This window comes from Gracilinanus agilis, chromosome 2, assembly GCF_016433145.1.
Source record: "Gracilinanus agilis isolate LMUSP501 chromosome 2, AgileGrace, whole genome shotgun sequence".
NCBI lineage: Eukaryota > Metazoa > Chordata > Mammalia > Didelphimorphia > Didelphidae > Gracilinanus > Gracilinanus agilis.
In genome coordinates, this window is record NC_058131.1 from 318,124,280 (window position 1) to 318,147,972 (window position 23,693).

Here is a 23,693-nt window from a genome sequence, read left to right on the forward strand (position 1 = left end):
CCCTCCACACACAACATCTATAGCGCTGAAGCCAGCTAAAAAGAAATAGAGCAAGTTTGGGGCACCCATCGAGTCATTGGCAGCTCCGGGGCCTGTTCCTGAGAGCAGCAAGATTTAGGACCCCAGTAAGCCAAAGAACGCACGCGAAATCTGAGCGCGGGAGCAGAGAGTGGACGCCGGGCGCAGAACGCGGGCTGAGAGCACAGGCACGGGCGGAGGCGTGGGTGGAGGCAGACACAGCCAGGAACTAAAGCTCTGAAAACCTGAGTGGGGAACCAGTGCAGACGGGTATACGACTGTGGAAGCAGCGCCCTGAGTCTTGTAAAGGAACCTCCTGCAGAGGATCAAGCAAGGGGGTACCCCAGGGGGCTTGACCTTGGAAAAAACCAGAACTCAGACCTCAGGAGCCAATAGACCGCGGACAGACACTGAGCGAGAGGATAAAGCTGAGAAGCTGCTGGGCTAAAGATGGCTACCCAGTCTCAGGAAGCTCAGAAGAGAAAGAATAACAACAAGAAAAAGAAGCCTTTAACACTCTACAACTTTTACACAGAGAAAATCTAGATAACCGAGCAAACAGAGGAGGAGAACAAACAAGCATCCGGACCCTCCTCAAATAAGGAAAACTTCTCACAAGCTATGGAAGAGTTCAAAACTGAGATTTTGAGGAAAATGGAAGAGATCTGGCAAGAAAATAACTGTTTAAAAGGTAGAATCTTGCAATTGAACACCAGAAATGACCAGATTGAAAAGGAATACCAGAAGATTATGGCCGAAAACCAGAAGATTATGGCCGAAAACCGAAAGATTATAGCTGAAAATCAATCCCTAAAGGTTAGAATTGAGCAAGTAGAAGCTAATGATCTCTCAAGAAAACAAGAACAAATAAAACAAAGTCAAAAGACTGAAAAAATAGAAGGAAACATGAAATATCTCAATGAGAGAGTGACAGACCACGAAAACCGGTCTAGAAGAGACAATTTGAGAATAATCGGTCTTCCAGAAAAACCAGAAATTAATAGAAACCTGGACTCCGTACTAAAAGAAATTATTCAGCAAAATTGCCCTGAAGTTCTACAACAAGAGGGCAATATAGACATCGAAAGGATTCATAGAACACCCACTACATTCGATCCAGAGAAAAAAACGGTTAGAAATATTATTGCCAAATTCAAAAGCTTTCAAGCAAAAGAAAAAATCTTACAAGAAGCCAGAAAGAGACAATTCAAATATCAAGGAGCACCAATCAGAATCACACAGGATCTGGCAGCCTCCACGCTAAAAGACCGTAAGGCTTGGAATACAATATTCAGAAAGGCAAGAGAGCTGGGCCTGCAACCACGGATCAACTACCCATCAAAATTGACTATATATTTCCAGGGGAAAGTATAGGCATTCAACAAAATTGAAGAATTCCAGGTATTTGCACAGAAAGGACCAGGGCTAAATGGAAAGTTTGATATCGAACCACAAAAATCGAGAGAAACCTGAAAAAGGTAAATAAGATACAGAGGGGAAAGAAAGAAAACTTATAATTTTTAAATTTGCCTTTTTAAGGGCCTCAGTGAGATCTAATTATATGTATTCCTATGTAGAGAAATGTTATGTATAATTCTCTGTAGTGAACTCTATTCACTATCATAATATTCACTATTATAGTAATCAGAAGCATAATTCACAGGGTGAGGGTGGAACACTAAATAATCTAAGATGGCGTGGGGGAGGGGAAAGAGGGGGTAAATAGCAGGGGACACCAAGAGAAACTTGAGTGAATAAGAAAATAGAATATTCTATTACACACAAAGAGGGCATGGGAGGGAGAGGGGACAAATACTACTATAAGAAGGAGAGGAAGAGAGCATTAAGAGGTAATAATCAAACCTTACTCTCAGTGTAATCAACCCGGAGAGGGAAGAGTAGCTATACTATCCATTGGGAAATAAAACTCTTATCTAACCCTTCTGAGAAAGTTAGAAGGGATAAACCAAGGGGAGCAGGGGAGTGGGGAGGTCAAAAAAAGGGAGGGGTTAAGGGGGAGGGAATTCATAAGGCCTTTAAAAACAAAAAGAGGGGGAAAAAATAAGGGAGGGGGTAGAAAGGGAAGTTAATCAAGGGAGGGGATAAGGGATAGGGTCTTAATAACAAACCACTGGTTTTAACGGAAATAGTTTAAGGAGAAGGGGTAGGAATGGGGGAGGATTTGAAAATGTCAGCAAATGCACAACTAATGATTATAACTCTGAATGTGAATGGGATGTGCCATACCTATCAAATTACCAAAAAACTTCTTTACTGAATTAGGAAAAACTATAACAAAGTTCATTTGGAATAACAAAAGATCAAGAATATCAAGGGAAATAATGAAAAAAAATGTTAAGGAAGGGGGCTTGGCAGTACCAGATATTAAACTATACTATAAAGCAGCAGTCATCAAAACAATATGGTACTGGCTAAGAGATAGAAGGGAGGATTAGTGGAATAGACTTGGGGTTAATGATGTCAGCAAGACAGTGTACGATAAACCCAAAGAGACCGACTTTTGGGAAATGAATCCACTATTTGACAAAAACTGCTGGGAAATTTGGAAAACAATATGGGAGAGATTAGGTTTAGATCAACATCTCACACCCTACACCAAGATAAATTCAAAATGGGTGAATGACCTGAATATAAAGAGGGAAACTATAAATAAGTTAAGTGAACACAAAATAGTATACCTGTCAGATCTCTGGGAAAGGAAAGATTTTAAAACCAAGCAAGAGTTAGAGAAAATTACAAAAGGTAAAATAAATTATTTTGATTATATAAAACTAAAAAGCTTTTGTACAAACCAAAACAATGTAGCCAAGATCAGAAGGGAAACAACAAATTGGGAAAAAATCTTTATAACAAAAAACTCTGACAGGGGTCTAATTATTCAAATATACAAGGAGTTAAATCAATTGTATAAAAAATCAAGCCATTCCCCAAGTGAAAAATGGGAAAGAGACATGAATAGGCAATTTTCAGGTAAAGAAATCAAAAATATCAATAAGCACATGAGAATGTGTTCTAAATCTCTAATAATTAGAGAAATGCAAATCAAAACAACCCTGAGGTATCACCTCACACCTAGCAGATTGGCTAAAATAAAAGAAGAGGAGAGTAATGAATGCTGGAGGGGATGTGGCAAAATTGGGACATTAATGCATTGCTGGTGGAGTTGTGAACTGATCCAACCATTCTGGCTGGCAATTTGGAACTATGCTCAAAGGGCTATAAAAGACTGCCTGCCCTTTGATCCAGCCATACCATTGTTGGGTTTGTACCCCAAAGAGATCATAGATAAACAGACTTGTACGAAAATATTTATAGCTGTGCTTTTTGTGGTGGCAAAGAACTGGAAAGGGAGGGTATGCCCTTCAATTGGGGAATGGCTGAACAAACTGTGGTATATGCTGGTGATGGAATACTATTGTGCTAAAAGGAATAATAAACTGGAGGAATTCCATGTGAACTGGAGAGACCTCCAGGAACTGATGCAGAGTGAAAGGAGCAGAGCCAGAAGAACATTGTACACAGAGACGGATACACTGTGGTAAAATCGAATGTAATGGACTTCTGTACCAGCAGCAATGCAATGACACAAGACAGCTCTGAGGGATTTATGGTAAAGAATGCTACCCACATTCAGAGGAAGATCTGCAGGAGAGGAAACATAGAAGATAAACAATTGCTTGAATGCATGGGCTGAGGCGGACATGATTGGGGATGTAGACTCGAAACTACCACACCAATGCAACTAACAACAATATGGAAATAGGCCCTGAACAAGGACACATGTTACAACCAGTGAAAATGTGTGTCGGCCATGGGTGGGGGGAGAGCGGGGGGTGAAGGGGAAAGTAGGGGCATAAAGTATGTAAACAGGTTAAAAATGAATATTAATAAATGTTTAAAAAAAGAAATTAATTACTTAATTCCAAATGAATGACTCAAGTCAGAATAACTTTTATGGTAGTTTATTTACAAATAGAAAGAGTGAAAGTAAGGAAAATGTGAGAGAGAGAGAGAGAGAGACAGAGACAGAGACAGAGACAGAGACAGAGAGATAATTACTCTAGCCTGGTCCAAACCAGGCAGGGCTTCAGAGGCCCCAGCAAAGGGAGGCACAGAGGTTAATTAAACAAGGCTTCTAGCCACGAGGCCTCCTCCAAGAAGAGGGGCCTCTCCAGAGGCTAGTGCCTCATGGAAAGGGGGTCAACCTTTTTTACTCATCCACGTGGCAGTCCAAAGGGAAGCAGTCTGAGGTCTCAAGTCCGAGCTCCTCCAAAACCGAGTTCAAAGGGGGAAAAACCTCCTCATAGGAAATTACCACCATATTTAAAGACAGTTTTTTGCATCACTTGCATGTCTTCCTTCCACTTTTACATAGACCAATGGCAGCTTTAAATTTGCTTTGGACTGCCCAGGGGATAGTCAGTTGTTTTTGATATGTCACTTGCTAGTACACGGGGGTTATAGGCCACCCTACCCCACTTCATCCTTAAGTTGGGGTATATACATTCCTGGTGGCTAAAATCGAAAGAATAAATAGGGGAGAGTTTATCCCATCTTCACAATAGAATAGACCCATCAGTCTAGAGTTGTGCAAAACTCTAGTTGTAGCTCTTGAAATAATCATTCATTCCACTTATGTATGCTCATGAGTGTGTTTTGTTAGTTCCACAGCATCCTATACTTTTTCAATCCTATAGCTTTTGGAAAAAATATAGGGTTGCTAAAGAAGTATTTGAGAAAATAAATTTTGTACTTTAAGACCATGTTGCTGTAGCATCATGCAGGTTATTGAAACCTTAACATTTAATTATATATTATAGACATGAATTAGAAAGACTTCTTACACATTCTTTAATCTTGTAAAAGAAGCATAGTATATAGTTTTGCAAGTATCTTTTTTTTCACAGAGATAATTTTATCCCATTTTCTAGCAAAGTGGAGAGAAATTGTACAGAACAAAAAATGTTAATATTGCCATTTGGTAGTAAATCATAAAGCTGTAATCTAATATGTTGGATGATCATGAAAAGTGCCTTCCAGCTCTAGTTTCTATGATGGTAGTACAACCTCCTCATTTTACAAAAGAGAAAACAGATTCACAGGTGGAAGTAACTTGCCCCAAATCATTCGTGTAATATGTGACAGGATTTAAACTTCTCTTTTTCTTTATTCAAAGATATTTTATTTTCCAAATTTCCTATAATAACAATTTTCAATATGTTTTCTTAAACTATAAGATCCAAATTATCTCTCTTCCTCCCCCCTCTCAGAGATGGTAAGCAATTTGATCTAGGTTATACATGAAATATGCAAAATATACTTCCATACTGGTCATTGTTGTAAGAGAATACTCCTATAAAACCAAAACCTCCCAATAAAATCATAAATAAAGTAATGTGGAAAATAGCATGCTTTGATGTGCATCTGGCTCCAACAGTTCTTTCTCTGGAGGTGGATGGCATTCTTTGTCTTAAGTCCTTGAGAAATGTCCTGGATCATTTTATTGCTGAGATTAGCTAAATCTATTGCAGCTGATTGTTGTATATTATTGCTGTTACTGTGTACAGTGTTCTCCTGGTTCTGCTTATTTTACCTTGCATCAGTTCATGTAGATCTTTCCAGCTTTTTCTGAAATCATCCTGCTCATTGTTTTTTTTTTTAACCCTTAATTTTTGGTGTATTGTCTTATAGGTGGAAGAGTGGTAAGGGTGGGCAATGGGGGTCAAGTGACTTGCCCAGGGTCACACAGCTGGGAAGTGGCTGAGGCCGGGTTTGAACCTAGGACCTCCTGTCTCTAGGCCTGACTCTCACTCCACTGAGCTACCCAGCTGCCCCCTCTGCTCATTGTTTTTTAAAGGATTTAAACTTCTGACACTAAAATCAATCTTCTTTTCATTATACCTATCAGTTTCTTGTACTATGTATATGCTGAAATATTTAGGAAATCATTCCAAGGTCCTTTCTCTACAAGTTTATGTTGAATAACTTCATAAGAATCTTATTGAGAAAAGGCAACCCTTTTATACTTCTCTATGTAATTCACACTCACACTCAACACAGTAGCTTTTCATGCTTCTCAAACTTCCCATTATTCCCTCTAGCCCTACCCTCTCAGTGGAGAAGCTTGCCTCAGATTGCACTGAAAAATTGAGGCTATTTATCAAAGGTTTCTCTTTTCTCTTTCTCTTAACTCACAGCATCCTGATGCCTCCTACCACTATCTCCTACTTTACTTCTTTTTCACACGAAGAGGCATCTTTTCTCCTTGAAAAGGCAAATATTTCTATATGCACAAGTGATTCTATTTTCTCTTCTCTTCTTCAGCAGATTACCACCTCTATCATCCCCCTTTCTCACTTATCATTCTCTCTGTATGTACTGTTTGCATCTTTGCTGCTGAGAAACATGCCCATGTCTCCCCTATCCCGAAAAAAAAAAACAAAACAAAACACCATTTGACCCATCAATCCCTGCTAGCTTTCATTCCATATTTCTCCTCTTTTTTTGTGGCTAAACTCCTTGAGAAAGCCATCTGTATAAGGTGCTTCCATTTTATTTTTTCTCTCTTAAGTCCCTATAGCTTGGCTTCCTCTCCTTTTCTACCCGAACTGCTCTTTTCAGTGTTCCTAACAATTTCTTAATTGCCAAATGGGATAGACTTTTCTCTATTCTCATATTTCTTGAACTCTTGGTAGCCTTCAGTACTATCAATCACCCTCTTCTCCTTGGTATACTTTTCTTTCTAGGTTTTCTTGACACTATTCTCTCCTGGTCCTCTTCCTGCTATGATTGGTGAAATCTGAAATAACTGAGGAAACAAAGGTTCAAACTTCGTAGCATATTGATTTTTAAGCAATGCATGCCAATTGCATAATAAGTCATGACCAGATTGCCTCAACTTAGCACTGGACTGCAAATATAGAAGAAGTTGGATTTTTATGCATTAAAAGACAAGATTAGATAATCTATACTAGAGTTGGAGGGGGAGAATGAGCATGTGAACTTTTCTAGATGTGAAATAGATGTCACTTAATTCCTACAATTAGCAAGCAGGTGGAATTTATAGGGAAATGAAACTTACTCCTCAAAGTGGAATCATTTTTATAATATGGAGTCATTTTGGTTCACACAATTCCCACAATTCTTTTAAATCTTTGAATCATGAGGGAAGGGCCAGCCCACTCTCCCCATGGACCAATTATATATAAGCTAAATTTACATGGTTTTTTTCATGTGCTCATTTTCACTGTCAGCATTACTTACCAAGATAAGACTGTTGGGAAGCATCCTCTTGCATAACTTAGTGCAACAACTAACACAGACTCTAAGAACAATAATAATGATATACAAGCCTTATTAAATGAACCATATGTAAACCCAAGTCAGGCTATAGATCAAACTGCCTAGAAGGTTCATAATGGACTAATTTTGAGAGGGGAGATTTACATATCATCAAGATAAACAAGAAAACAGCATAAAAAACACAAAAACAAAAGGCTAAAGCACTACAATGATGATCATCAGTTTTAAATAGCATCAAGTTTCCAAGCATTTTAAACCCATTTCAGGTATCCATGTAGTCAACTTGTTACACAGTATTCATTCTAAGACAGAAGGTAAGGACTTAAAAAAAAAAAGTTATAGTGGGCACTATTGTTATTTTCTTCTTTACATATTAGGAAACTGAGGTAAATAGAGATAAGGTAACTTGTGTAATATCACATAGTTAATAAGTTTCTGAAACCAGATTGTAATTTTTGGGTTTCACTGTATTTTTCCTTTTTTTTTTTGTATTTGATGCCACAATTACTAGAACACATTTCACCACTTCATAATTTAGTTATAGAACAAATCCAACCAAATAAAATCTGAATTAACAACCACAAAATTAAAATCTCTGTTTTTCAGAGCTATTAGGTACCTGTCCTTTAAAATTTAAAACCCCAAGTTAACAATTAGCTCATTTTCAAAAATTCATGGTAGCCCTTTCACCTTTACATAAACGTTTTACTTATTTCTTTCAAAAATCAACCAGAGAATAAAATAAGATATAAGGGGAGGAGAGCCAAATGGGATAATGGTAGATCCACTTAGGGATTCCTCTAATACCCAGCTGGTATCTCCGAATATTCTAACCTCTGGTTAGTGAGAGTGAAACAGAATCACTTTCTCTCACTGGGCCAGTTGTGCAAACACCTTTGGAGACAATTTATATATATACATATATATATATAATTAGTGTCTATTTTATTATAAGAGGTGATACAAACTGAGGATCAGAACAAGGGGTCCCTAACTCTAAGGCAGTGATTCCCAAACTTTTTTGGCTTACCACCCCCTTTCCAGAAAAATATTACTTAGCCCCCTGGAAATTAATTTTTAAAAAATTTTAATAGCAATTAATAGGAAAGATAAATGCACCTGTGGCCTTCACCACCACCACCCCTGGATCGCTGCAGCACCCACCAGGGGGTGGTAGCACCCACTTTGGGAATCACTGCTCTAAGGGATCTAGCTATTCACCCAACAACCTTCTATGTCCCTTGCAAGAGGGAGCCTTCAGGTCTTCTGGCTAACTTACCAGCTCCCAATTTCTATCTAGGTGTTCCCCCAAAAGTTGACTGAGCTACCTATCAATGACCCTCAATAGTTAGTTTGACTTAGTTCAAAATCTGTCCCCAAAACTCTTTAGGATTGCTCTCAAATGGCTTACATCCATCCCAGGGGGTCTGACCTCTGATGTTAAAACCTCAAAACCGATCTGACAGGAGTTTTAGATAAAACCCTTCTGGAAAGCACAGCAGGTATGATGAGATACTTTTCCGCATATTCCCAGTCAAACAGAGTACTTCCAAAGATGATTTAGGGGTTTCTCCTCCTCCACAGTCAGGTTGAGTTAGCTAAGCTCCAATAAGCTGCCTTTCCTCCACCCGTTGGGACAGGAAGAGCCCAAAGCCTCCCAAAATACTAGTTGTTACTTCCAAAGTGTTCCTCCTCTGCCTTCTGCCTGCTAAAATCCTTTCCATTGAGTTCCTAGTATGTGCTTTAAAGTTAGCCTTCCACCTCTCTTAAATCTTATCCAATCTCTATCCTTTTCCCATTAGGAGAATCAAATAGATTTCTTTCATGTTCATAACCTAGCCCCACCATCTTTTTTCAGTTTTAAAGCTGGCGGAAAGATAGGGATTGATTCTAAGTGGCAGCTTTGCTTTCAAGCTCATTCAGGGTCAGAGTACTGAATTTTATAATCTTATCTAATAATATCCCTTATTTAAATAACTAATCTTTACTCATTGTATTACTCTTTGTAATTTAGCTCTCTGAAAGTCTTATTCTTATTTTTCCTTAAAACAGGTGACAGTGAGATGGTTCAGTGGATTGAGAGCTAGGCTTAGAGACCTGGAGGTCCTGGGTTCAAATCTAGCCTCAGAAACTGCCTAACTGTTTGACCCTGGGCAAGTCACTTAACCCCCATTGTCTAGGCCTTACTGCTCTATTACCTTGGAACCCCTACTCAGTGTTAATGCTAAGATGGAAGATAAGGTTTTTAAAAAAACAAAAATAGAAACAAATTTTACAGATTAGTACCCAAGTACTCACCAAGATATATCAGAACATGTTGACCTGCTAAATGCATTATCAGGAGAAACAGAAGGGTCTGAGTTTCTGGAATTACCCAAAGTTCTAGGCGTTCTCTTCTGCAATCTTAAAATGATTAATCTCCAAACTCCTTAATGATTAATCTCCAATCTCCCAAGATCTTTTAGCAGTTACCATAATTTGGAAATTTACAGTAAAACTATTACATGTCAATTATAAATTCAGTATCTAATTCATTTACATGGCCATAAATTTCTACAGACCAGAATAAGTTTTCCTTTCTTTGATTATCTGACTTTATCTCTATTGCCACAGCTAAAATGAAAGAGAAAGTATCTTTCAGGGTTCTTTTTTTCTTTTTAACATGATTTTCTACTAAAAGCCTAAAGTGGAAGTTAGTCTTGTTTACTGGCACAGAGAATTTAGCATCAGATTACAGACAGCTCAGAGAATTGCTTAAGTATATAGTTACGTTAATCTTTCCCCAGCATACTAAACTCTTTGGCTTCAGCTTTTTAGCAGCCTTTTTGATTGACTGCATTTTCCTCTTAGAAATCTTTCAAGGTAGTAGAAACTACAAACAACACTAAACAACATAGCACAAGACAAAGATTTTTTTTCCTAAGCATTTTATAGACATAAAAACATTCAGAATGAAAAGACAAACACGTACTTGCTACCTACTGAAAGTCTAATCTCAAAGTCTTTAATTTGCTGTAATTAAAAGTCCCTTCTTCAAGCCAATTTTGTGACCTATTTGGATTTTTATGTATTTTAGCCTACTTTGAGACCTCTGTCTTTTAGTTACCCCCTCTATTCCTCTGTGAGAATATCCTTAAGGAGAGGGGCAATTTAACAGCTGCTCTTCCCTTGATCTCATGCCAGAAGAAATTTGACCAGGGGAATTCCCATCAGAATGGTATTCCAGGATCCCATAATTTCCCTGACAGTTTGGAGAATTATCCTACCTTAAGGGGACTATTCATACTATTTCCCCAACAGTGTGGGCGCTAACCTTTCCTAACAGTGTTTGGGATAAACTTTCCTACTGATGCTGGAGCTTTACCAAGTAGTATTGGGGCTTTGCCTTTCTCAATCTTCTCTAGCAAGCAATATGGGGGTCTATTTTGCCTTGGAAGAAATGAAATCTAGGTAGGTATCTTACCTCAAAGACAGTCTTCTTTGAAAAGGTTCCTCAGTCAAAGATTAACTAGAGTACTCTAGGGAGTTTTTCTGAAAGGCTTTCCTAGTGGATAGAGTTCTGTGTCTCAACCTGATTGGCTACACCAGTGGTTCCCAAAATTTTTTTGCCCTACTGCCCCCTTTCCAGAAAAATTATTACATAGCCCCCTGGAAATTATTTTTTTTTAATTTTAATAACAATTAATAGGAAAGATAAATGCACCAGTGGCCATCAACGCTCCTGGATCGCTGCAGCACCCACTAGGGGACGGTAGTGCCCACTTTGGGAATCACTGGGCTACACCAAAAACTAGTGGGTGAAATCTGAAATGATTGAGAAAACAAAGGTTTGAGCTTCTAAGCATATTGATTTGTTAAGCAGTACATATCAATTGTATAACAAATTGGGACCAAGCCTCCTCACCATGGTATTGGACCCCAAATGTAGGGGGAAATATTTTTATGCATTAAAAGACAAGATTTGATAATCTGATTAGAGATGGTATGGGGAGAACGAGTAGGTGGACTTTTTTGGATGTGAATCAGGATGTTATTCGATTCTCATTATTAGCAAGTAGGTGGAATTTATAGAATAATGAACTTTACATCTTAGAATAATGAACTTTAGATCTTGTAAAACTTAGTCAGTTTTACAAGATGGAGTCAGTTCAGTTCATAAACTACCTAGCTGATCTCTTTTCAATCTCCTTTACTGGCTCTTCATCCAGGTCACATTAACTAATGTTGAGTTTCCACAGGATTCTCTAATAGATCTTCTTCTCCTTCCCCTTTGTATGTTACCTGGTGGTCTCATCACCTGCTAGAGAAAAGATTATCATCTTCATATTGATGATTTTCAAATCTACTTAGCCAGTTCTAACCACTCTACTGACTATCAGACTTGCATCTCTAACTGCCTATTGGATATCTTGAACTGGATATCTCTTAAGCAACTTAAACTGAATGTGCCCAAACTTGAACTCTCTTCTCCTTTCCTCTGCATTAACTTTATTTTTATATGAAGTTATGCAAAGCATTTTTATTAGTCAAAGAGAAGAAATCAAAAATGCCTAATCAAAAACCAAAATGGAAATCCTTAAGATCAGAGGAGAAATGAATAAAACTGAAAGTAAACAAAACCATTACATCTTGAACTTCATTGCCACAATTATAATTATAATTCAGTTCTGCTTTGGTTGTTTGTTCATTTTTTCCAGCCTGTTTCTTGACTTTGATCTTCATGTTGAAATTGGGGTCTGTTCACCTGGTAAGAGTGTGGCACCATTCTAAGCTTCAGACTTCCTTTGCTCTGCTATTTTCAGAGCTAATTTTGGAGGTTTGGAGGTTTTTGGTGCTTCTAAGGTCAATATGAGCTAGAAAGGGATCATTGCCCTCCTGTCTGCATTACTCAGGAAAGGCCCCTAATCCCTATAGCCACAAGGCACTCCTACTACTCAGGACTCCTGATTCCTTATGACTGAAAGTACTTCTTTCTGCCTCAAACTATAACCTAGAAGTGGATATGGGCAATGGAGTTGCCCTGTCTTGCATCCAGTGCTAGTAAAAGGTTCTTTGTAATCTCTTCCTGACTAGTTGTCCAATTCCCTCACCACCTCTGGGCTGCTGTTGTTGTCACTGCTCCCAAGTTTCACAGCTAGTGTTGCCATTATGCGTGCGTTAGGCTATCTCCTACCTCAGTGTCACTGTTTTCTTCTGATCTCCTAAATTATCTTGGACTGGAAAAATGTCTCACTCCAACCTTTTGTTGTCTCTGCCATTCCAGAATTCAATTTGAGGTGTTCCAGCCTTAATACTTCTTTTCCTATTCCATTTTGACTCTACCACCCCACCCTACCTTCTGACTCCAGTAATTTTTAAAACTGTTTCCTTCGTCTTGCTCCCCTATCCTCCCTTACTAGGGTGATTTACTTCCTTATTTTTACATCTGGCTTCCTTCAAATCCCACCTAATGTTCCACCTACTATATAAAGAAACCCTTTCAGTATCCCCCTTAATTTTAATGCTTTCCCTCCCTTGATTATTTCCAATTCATTCTGTATTTCTACATAATTGTTTGCACATTATCTCTTCCCCTTGGACTGTGAGTTCATGAGAGCAAGGACTTTTACTTTTTCTTGTATCCTCAATGCTTAGCACAGTATCTGATGCAGAGTAGATGTTTAATAAATGTTTATTGACTGTCTTATTACTTAATTAGCTTCTTTATAGTTAAGGGAACTTAAGAAAACAAGATTAAGTAAGTTAACAGTAGCCTTTGTCACCATTATAATTAAGTTCTCTTGGTTTATTGGCCTTTGCTTAAGGCTATATCTTTCCCTTGACCAATGTATTAATATTTTGATCTATTCCTTTTGTAGGTGAAGTTCAGTGAACTAACTGTTGACATGTTCCGGATGTTGCAGGCCTTAGAACGAGAGCCAATGAATTTAGCTTCCCAGATGAACAAACCTGGAATGCAGGTGACAATCCTTTGTGGGTTTTGAGCATAGATAAAACAAAAGGAAATCCACATTTTCCCTATGGCTCAAAGATTGGTGTACAGTGAAAGTAATTTTTCAGACCTTCAGAAGATTTGTGTTTTCATTAATTATGGATGTTTCCTTTATAGATGTAGATCATAAGCCCTTTATCACTTGTAATCAGAGTAAGTTCATCAAGTGCTCAGTATTCTGGTAATGAGCCTCTTTGCATTGAGCTAGGCTCATCCTCAAATGATGCATAGTTCCTCTCTGAATCTGTAATCAGAACTTTTCACATTTAGATAGTAAATGTCCGAGGTAAACCCCACTAGCAATAGATTTCAGGAACTAGATTCATTTTATACCATGTTCGTGTCTCAGAGGAGGTCTTCTGTGGAAAGCCTTAACTAAAAAAGACTTTTCTTTAATGGGCAACATTAGTAAGTAGGTCCAGTAAGATGGCTTTTGTTTTTTTTATTGTACCAGAACATATTTGCTGAATGAAAAAATTGAAAATTGTCAATAAAAAAACTAAGTTATTTATTTTTTGGTATTTTATGTGGTTACAGGAATCCACTGACAAGCCTGCCCGACGAGAAAATCCTCATAAATATCTTCTATACAAACCAACCTTCAGCCAGCTGTATACATTTTTAGCAGCTTCTTTTAAGGTTTGTATGATCATATTTTCTTTTGTCTTCAGGGGAAAATGAATCGTAAAAGAAACATATTATTAAATATACCAATGACAAATTTGATGACTCATATTCAAATAAAAAAACCTATCGAATTAATAATTCTAAGAATCACTCTGTGGTATAAAAAGAGCTTGTGACATATAATTTCCTGAGGAAAATTAATGAATATGTTTGTTCAACAAAGTTATTGGATGTTTTGATGAACTACTATTGTGCTTATTACAGATGTTCTTGCCCCAGATACTGCAGACATAATAGTCATTGCCAGTACCCCATCAGTTAAAACAGTATCTTATTATGTATATTTATTAGATATCAAGAAGTAACCTGAATATATTTCTGCTTCATTTGTAACAAGCTGGTTGTTTAAAGAATTTGGATTCTTTTTTCTTAGTCCCTGATACAGAAGCTTTTAAAAAAATGTCCTGGAGAGGAGTTTATCTTAAAGCTCAATAGTTAAGATATTATTTCTCTATTTTAGGCAAAGTTAGAATAAGGCATTTCTATAGTTTAGGAAGGCTTGAGTATTATACCCTTTTACTTTTGAAAAGGGTGCCATTTATGTATGTATTAATGTCCACTGGAGCAGTTGTACAATTATAAAATCCTATGTATTAAAAACTGTCCCTTGTACCTCCCTTTCTACTTGTTGTGCCTTAGGCTACTGCTTTACTTATCTACCTCTAGTTCTGAATCTGAATTTGTCATTTAATCATTTTTCAGTTGTGTTTGACACTTCGTGATCCCATTTGGAATTTTCTTGGTAAAGATATTGGAATGGTGTGCCATTTCCTTCTCCAGATCATTTTTAAGATAAGGAAAGTGAGGCAAACAGACTTAAGTGATCAGCTTAAGGCTACATAGCTATTTAAGTGTCTCAAGATCCAATTTGAATTTCGGAGGATGAGTCTTCCTGACTCTAGGCCTTGTACTCTATCTTCTGTGCCTCCTAACTGCCTCCAAATCTGAATTTATATATGTAATAAAAACTCATTACTTGGATTGTTAGTGTCTAAAGACAATTTTTATAGCTTGTGATGATACTCATTAGTAATGGTTAGCTTCTTGATTATTTCTGTGTAGACCAGTGATGGGCAAACTTTTTAAAGAGGGGGCCAAAGGAAAGGAAATGCTCATCTGTCAGTCTATTTCTAAGGCAGCTCTTTAGAAGTTTCACTGTATTATATCCTACTCATTGTATTCATCAGATTAGGAATAATGTCAAGTGGCCAGATAGAACATTTCAGGGGGCCACATCTGGCCCGCTTGCAGTAGTTTGCCCATCACTGGTGTAGACAGTTACAGAGCAAGTAGAAATTCTAGAGCAGATGTGTGGTTTAATGGTAAGGATGTTAGACTTGAGTCAGAAGATCTGGGCTTTAGTCTAGCTCTGCCATTTAATAGTTATGCAACCTTGAGCTAGACACTTATTTTTCTAAGCCTTGATTTTTTTTATCCATAAAATGAGAAAATTAGACTAGAAGATTGCTAAGTCCCTTACACCTCTAATAGTCTGATTCTCTAACTAAGCCAACAAAACTAAAATTTCTACTGGAAAATAGAATAGGATTTTAAATTTGGCTCTGGTTGTCACCACATTGTGGGAGGGGAATTTGTTTCTCTCTAATATGTCATGAATTGCAGGTTTTTTAAAAAAGAGTATTTCTCCTCGTTTATTGTTTTATGTATGTGTATATCTTAAATTCCAGGAGCTGCCAGCAAACAGTGTGCTCCTGATTTACCTTTCGGCCACTGGAGTTTTCCCCACAGGTCGTTCTGATAGTGAAGGTACAATAAAGGAATGCTCCCTGTCATGAGCAGGGCTTGAATTCTCTTTCTATTCTGCAAGATGATGGCCTGTGGCCTCCTGACTGTCTTAAAACTCCTTTCTCAAGAGGCATCCAATTTAAAGTCCCAGTTTGTCTTTTGAATGTAATGTTTGTGTAGATTCCCAATGAATTTTACTTGTTTAAACAATATACATAGAAATCTATTAGTCACATGAAAGAGCCCTGGACTGAGTCCAAAGACCTATAGATTTGAATTCATTCTCTATTGCTTACTAGCTGTGATCTTCATCTAATTTCTTTATCTTCCTGGCCCTCATTTTCCTTCTATAAAATGAAATTGGATAAGATCATCATCTCTAAAGCCCAGACTAGCTCTAAATTATGTGCTTCTGTGAACCTATTGATCATACATTAAGAGCATGCCTCAGTTTTTGCCTGAGTATCATCTGAACCCTGTTGATTTTGAAGACCCCCAAAAGCTCATTTTGTTTGCTGATCTGGACTTCATAACATGATTTTCTCTTTCATGATCATGTTCCCTGATCCTGTAATTGACTACATGGTTGGATCTGTGGCTGCAATGTGGTTGAAAATCTTTGTAGAAATGATTATTCTTTTATTATTGTGAAAGTTCAAGCCCTTGTCATGATTTTGTTGATTCTGTCCTTCCTTACATCTCTCTTTATTTAAAACAAGTTGAATATTGGGGTGCTTCTTGTAAAACTGAAAAACGGTAGGAATGGAATGGTCAGAATATTTAGATAAGCTGATTTAAGTAATTAAAACAGTTTCTTAGGTGGAAAGAAATTCTATCTTATTTCTTAATACTTTTTTTCAACTCATCTCTGTTGAAACTCGCATTCCTTTATATAAAGCATGCTCTTTTCCTCTTCCTTGCATGAGCGTAAGACCCTCTTAAAATGTTTTTTAAAAAAAATCTATGTAGTTTTTTGTTGCAGTGATTTTTTTTGTGGGGAAGTGGGGAAGAAAAATTTCAATTTGACATTGCATGTCTTATTTTGCATCGACATTTGCTGATATATGTTTCCTGTAACTAGGCAAACCAATTCGACTTTGGGTTCTTCCCTGTTGTTTACCTCTTATTCTTAAATCTGAAAAGTTGAAGTAAATTTTTCATCAAAGAAAAGGATTTTGTTCGTCCCACCATGTGTTTATTGTTACTGTTTCTAGTAGCTACTTTTGAAAGCCTCTGTGGATGAGTGACCTAGGATCTATGCTTTGATCAATGTGTGATTGACAAATGCTTAGGATATTGAACCTTTATTAATTTGCCCACTTTCTACCTTTTTATAGTAAAATGACCATATTCTCTTTCATGCTTCATAAGCTGTCCTGGAAACTTAACTTTAGATGGATGGCTGATTATAGTAAACATCTTGTTCTGGATCCTTGTTTTCACTGGCTTGGTTACTCTCTCCATTGATGCAGATTGTATACCCCTCTTCCCTATTTTATTATTTTGTGCAATTTTTATTCAAGTCTTTCCTCTAATCCTGCAGTGTGTTGAAGGATTTCCATTGGTTTTACATAATTCTCAGAATATGCAGAATAACAAAAATAATAATGATGATTTATAAAGCATTTTTTAAAAGAATAACCTTAATAGAGCATGTAAACATGATCATCCTCATTTTGCGATGGGGAAGTGATATGCCCAAAGTTGCATGGCTTGAAGGTACCAAAGGCAATTTAAATGGCATATTTTTCTATCATGCCACATTGTCTCATGTTAGCTGAGTTTTGATTAAAAAATAAAACTTCATAATACTAAAATACTAAAATGTGACTTTAGAAAGGAGCAGAGAATAGGGACTAAAGATTAAATTGATATACAGAGAACTTCTCTTTAGAGATATAAGTTTCCAATAAAGTCCTAGAGAATTTGCTCTAACAAAAATGTCAGTATCACAAACTGCAGGGCTCAAACCATTTTAAAAATGGAACTGGAAAATGTTTAGCAAAATAAATAAAATATAATAAAATATAGGTAATATTTGTCTGTATTTTTTCAAGTCAGTACATGTGGCCTGCAGGATTAGTGTTTGACCCACTAGACTAGAGTACTGAGAGGTTAAGTGATTTGACTAGAATCACAAAGCCAGGGTGGTTTTGATGAAGGATTTGAACAGAAGGCTGTATGTGACTCTCAGCATTCTGTCATGCTCAAAGCACTGAAATCTGCTATTGTTTTCTTGATACTGAAATATTGTCACTACCAGACTTTACAAACTTCTAAGATAGTTCAGTAATATTTGCTATTAGAGCAAAACTAAAAATAGGTGAAATTTTCAGTGGCTCTTTGTATTATTAAGGGAAATTTCAGTTCTCTTTATTGTTTCATTAACGTTTGCCACCTGTTAATTTTAATCATATGAAATGTTAGTGATTTTTTTTCTTGGAAGTTTAATTATAATGACTCAAGTTCTCCATCACCTTTGTTACTCCCAATAATGTCATATGTTAAGCTTTACATTGTTTCTCATCATATCCTATATTAGAAACAAACAAATAATTTGGAAAAAAAAAACTCTAGATAAATACTTGGCTTAGAATTTCACTGTTATAAGGAATTCCCAGCTGAAGAAAGTCCTTATAGTCATGGTTATAGAGAGTAGTCTAGAGTAGAATTGTCAAACTTGGTTGTCCATGGGCCTGTATGGGGTCCACAACATTCAGTGCTGCCTATACCAGATTAAAATCTAATTTGTTCAATATTTTAAAAAAGCAAATAAAAATACGACCCACAAAAATCCCCTAAATAATGTTAAAATAAACACGACATGAATTGTTTAGATATTTCATTGTATTATATAACTTAAAAATGTGTACTTCTCTTTCTTGCCTATTGATAATGTTAGTTAACCTGTTAGCCTTTCTTTAAACCTAAGATAAATGTTACATTGCAATTAATGTTAATTTTTCTTCCCTTATAATTTACAGGCCCGTACGATTTTGGAGGAGTTCTCACTAACAGTAATCGAGATATCATAAATGGAGATGCCATCCACAAACGAAATCAGACCCATAAAGAAATGCACTGGTAAGAGAGCTGATCTAGCTTCTAGCCATTTCTTTGGGGTGTGCAGGGAACATTTCCATAGCTCCTACTATGTGCAAAGCACTTTCCTAAGCACTTAATAATTTTTATCCCATTTGATCCTCAAAACCACCCTGGGAGATAGGTGCTGTTCTCCCCATTTTACAGTTTGAGAACTTTGAGGTAAATAGAGGTCAAATAAGTGGCTTGGAGTCACACAGCTGTGTCTGTGGCCAGGTGCAACCTCATCTAGGCCCAGAATGCTATCCACTGCATCCCCCCCCCCACCTGTTTTGTTTTTCCAGTTGAAACAGAAGCTTTCTAATAATACAGAGATGCAGCAGAATATAACTAATGAGCCTTTATTAAAATCCAAAATTAACCTAGAAATCTTAGGGTTTTGTAGCTAAGAAGGAATATTTGAATATGAAATGTTAGAGCACAGGAACCTAAGAGCATAGAATGGCAGTAACTACAATATAAAATATGAGTAGTCTGCAGAGCATTCATTTTACTGGTGAGGAAACTGAGGCTTAGTTAGGCAGAATAACAAGTCATTGAATGACAGAGCTATTAGTGCCAGTAGCTAAAGGCTCTTTGTTGATTACTCAAGGAAGAAAGAATTCCTTTGCTCATATTGATTGATCTTAACATGAGTAAGATTTCTGAATCTGAGAGCTCTGGTAATTGAAATAACTAGAATCGTAAGTAGAATTTCATCTGCTAAAGATTCCTCATCACAATGATGTTTTTTTGTCCTTTGTTTTCCTTCTGATGGCTTGAAGGTGAATAGTAAAAGGACAAACCTATATTTAATAGTTAGGAAGATGGAACTTAATGGTATTGGCATGAGAACACAAATATTCTATTATCCAAAAGTCAAGCTGTCCTCTAGAGAGAGGAGAGATAGCATGATTTAATGGAATGGACACAGACCCAGTAATCAGGAGACCTTGAGTCTTTTCTTAGTTCTTTTTTCCCTGATCCCTTTGGTTAAAATATTTTGATTCCTCAGGTCTTCCATAACACCTTCCATCTTTCGTCCTTTTAATTTATACTCTGCTTTCTAGTTATTTTATGCCATTATTCTGACTTTTATATATGCAATATCCCACCTTGAGAGACTGAAAGCTTAAGGGTAAGAATTGTATCTTAATTCTATTTCACAATTCAAAAACAGTGCTTTAAATGAATGAATTCCACTAACTAGGTGTTTGACAGGGCAATTCATAGTCTTGCTTTAGTTTCCTTATTTGAACAATGAAAAAGGTGGATCAGATAATCTCTTAAGACCATTTCTAATAATAATATTCTATTAATTTATAATTACTATTACCCAGAGAGAGTAAAATGGAAATACCTATTTATGTATCCAGCATCTTGGAAATATGTATAGATTTTAAGGTTTAAAGAACTTAATAATTTAAGTTGTGCTGATGAGTTTTGTGATCCTTTTCCCTTATGTCAAGATAGGCTCTTGGAAACCACTTAATGAAAAACAAGATAGAAACAGATACCTTTTCTCAGATTTATAGTGTTTTAGCTCTTTCTCTTTCAGTAGGAAGGTTTCTGCCTTTGGAATCTAGAAGCCTTGTTTCTTATCTCACTTTAGATACTAATTGGGTGACCCTAATCAAGCAATAGCTTCTCAAGACTTCTGTTTACCTAATTTAACTTTTAATTCTTTTCCTATAGAACTACCAAAGAATTACTTTATAGAACTAGAAAAAATAATAACAGAATTCATTGGAGGAACAAAATTATCAAGGGAATCAACAACAAAAATGTGAAAGAAGGAGGCCTAGCAGTCCCACATCTCAAACTACATTACAAAGCTGTAATTATCAAAATAATTTGGTACTGAGTGAGAAATAGAGAAGTTGATCAATGAAATAGAATAGGTATGCAATATACAGAAGCAAATAAGCATAATTCATTAGTACTGATAAACCCAAAGATCTCAGCTATTAAGAGAAGAATTCACCATTTGATAAAAATTACTGGGCAAACCGGAAGGTAGTCTGGCATAAATCAACATCTCACACAACATACTAAAATAAGCTTAACATGGCTATATGATCTAGACATAAAGGGTGATATAAGTAAGTTAGTAGAGCATGAAAGAAATTACTTGTCAGATCTATGGATGGGGAAGAGTTCATGACCAAATAAAAAATAGAAAGGTTCACAAGAGATAAAATGGATAATTTTTATTACATGAAATTAAAAGGTTTTGCATAAATGAAGCCCAGACAACTAAAATTAGAAGAACAGTAGAAAAATGAGGAAAATATTTTTGCCGCATGCTTTTCGTATAAAGGTTTAATTTTTGAAACAAAGAAGGAATTGAACAAAATTAATAAATATAGGAGGCATTCCCCAGTTAATAGATGATCAAAGGATACGAACAGGTAGTTTTCAGAGGAAGGAATCAAAGCTATCAAGAGTCATTTGAAAAAAATGCTCTCAATCACTGGTAATTTAAGAAATGCTAATTACACTTTGAAGTATCACCCTGTACCCACTATCTCAACTAACATGACAGAAAAGGAAAATGACAAATGCAGGAGGGGATTTGGGAATAGGTACACTGATACAGTGTTGATTGAGCTGTGAATTAGTCCAGCCATTCTGGAATACAGTTTCTAACTGTGCCCAAAGAGTGATGAAATTGCATATCCTTCGATTTAGCAATACATCTACTAGATAGCATCCCAAGAGATCAAAGAAAAAGGAAAAGAACCTTTTGTACAAAACGTATATAAAGCAGCTCTTCTTGTGGTGGCAAAGAATTGGAAACTAAGGGGATGCCCATCAGTTGTCTGTACTGATGCAAAATGAAGTAAACAGTACCAGGAGAACAATCTACCCCGTAATTACATATCATAAGGAAAATCAACTGTGAAAAACTTAGTAACTCTGATTAACACAGTGATCTACCACAAATCCAAACAACTTATGATATAAATTGCTCTCCAATTCCATATAGAGAACTGATAGACTTAGTATGCAGGTAGAAGTATTTTTTCTCCTTTATTTTTCTTGTCTCCCCCACCAACTTGGAACATGGGTAAAACAGAAATATGTTTTGCATGACTGTATATGTATAATGGGCATCATGTTTCTTTCTCAATGGGAAGGAGATGGGGAGAGAGAGAGAAAATGTGGAAGTGAAAATGTAAAAATTATAATAGATAAATCATCTTTGACATATGTTTATTATAACAAATAATTTTTTAAAACTGAAAAACAATTTTTAAAAGTATTTTCCATATGCATTAACTAAAAATGAAGGAAAAGTTATTCAAGAGGGAAAAAAGAGAACAAGGTTTGTTATACTTGACCTGGATGGTTGGACTTACTGAGTTCTCTATTTCTATTCCCAGCCTTCATCCTGGAGATCTCTACCCTTTTACCAGAAAACCCCTGTTTATCATTGTTGATTCATCCAATAGTGTTGCTTATAAGGTGAGTCAATCAAGTTCTAGTGATAGCATGTTAGTTATAAAATACTAGGCCCAGGACTCCTTTCTTTTTACTGTGTGTTTTGTGTCTTGCTTTATTTTATTTTATTTCCTTTACACAGTTTGTATTTAGTCTTTCTTTTCTTTTGAGGTTGTGCATGCTAGTAAGGATCTGGTGCTATGAATAGAAACAAGAAGAAAACTGCATGAATGGACGCTCTGTGGAAAGTAATAAATCCTGCAGAAAAAAAAATCAAGATTTCCAAGGTCTCTGGTGGGAGGTTCATGTATGTTATATATCCTAGGATATCTGCTTTTGTGGAGGGGGGTTTTTGAAGACACCTTTTTTCCTTTTTTTCTTTTCAAAATTTTTTACCTCCCTATACACCGAGTTATTTAGTTTTGAATGAATTTACTATGCCATATTTTTGCCATATAATCTGTTCAAAGTATAGTCCTGGCATATAAATGATTGACTAGATATGTACACTTTTGAGGTTTTTATTCAGTCACAGACTTTGAGTGAAAATGCTAGCTCATATTACACAAATCACATAACTGGTCTGGGCCTTAGTTTCCTAATGTGTAAATGAGGAAGTTGGATTAGGCAGTCTTTTAAATTTTCTTCCATTTCCAAGGTTTTGTGAGCATATTGGTCATTTGTCCTAGAATAATCATTAAAATTCTTTGATGCTTTGTTTCCTTATCTATAAAACAGAATATTAATATTTGGCTTACCCTTTCTCCTATGATTATGAAAATCAAATGAAATAATGGGCCTAAAGTGGCTTGTGAACCATGCAGCAATTTATCAATTATTATAAAAACAGAGGAAAAGTGTGGCACAGCTTACTAAAATGTCATCCTTTGTTATACATTGTGAAATCAAAGTTTTAGTTTTTTATAAATAAATAAAAGTTTTGGTTTTTCATAAAAATGCCCGCAATTGAACACTTTAAATTGAATAATTATTAGGTATCAAACCAGGTAATTCACAAAAAAATGCCAAGAAAAACTCAGGAGTCCGTTATATCTCTATGGGATTATTTAATTAGTGAACATAATTATGCTAAAAAATATGTAGGGTAAGCAGAGCTGCCATTTCTAACTACTTTCCATTGTGTATTCTTGTATTTATGACTAAATCAGAGGAATTTGAAATTTCAGGTTTATTTCTAGAGAGCAATAGGGACATCTGTTGACCAAGAGTTCCGAACCTAAATATATGTTTCCCATCTGGTTTCTATGTTTAGTTTTACCTTTTAGGATTGAACTGTGAATTTTAACAGTGATTCCATGCTAAGCAATTTAAGTACATGCCCTGATCGTCTGTTCTGGTTAATTAAATTTCAGACATTTGAGTTGCCAAGAAATAGCTATAT

General features: G+C 36.3%; 1 protein-coding gene across 1 annotated transcript in view; it reads left to right on the plus strand.

The window, feature by feature from the left end:
* The window catches only part of SCAI (suppressor of cancer cell invasion), a 109,248-nt gene that overhangs the window by 58,650 nt on the left and 26,905 nt on the right, over positions 1-23,693 (plus strand). Inside the window, exons 8-12 of the mRNA XM_044659747.1 lie at positions 13,200-13,301; positions 13,871-13,972; positions 15,709-15,787; positions 18,751-18,850; positions 22,234-22,315. Of these exons, the coding sequence (XP_044515682.1) occupies positions 13,200-13,301; positions 13,871-13,972; positions 15,709-15,787; positions 18,751-18,850; positions 22,234-22,315 (465 nt within the window). The remainder of the gene's footprint in view (positions 1-13,199; positions 13,302-13,870; positions 13,973-15,708; positions 15,788-18,750; positions 18,851-22,233; positions 22,316-23,693) is intronic.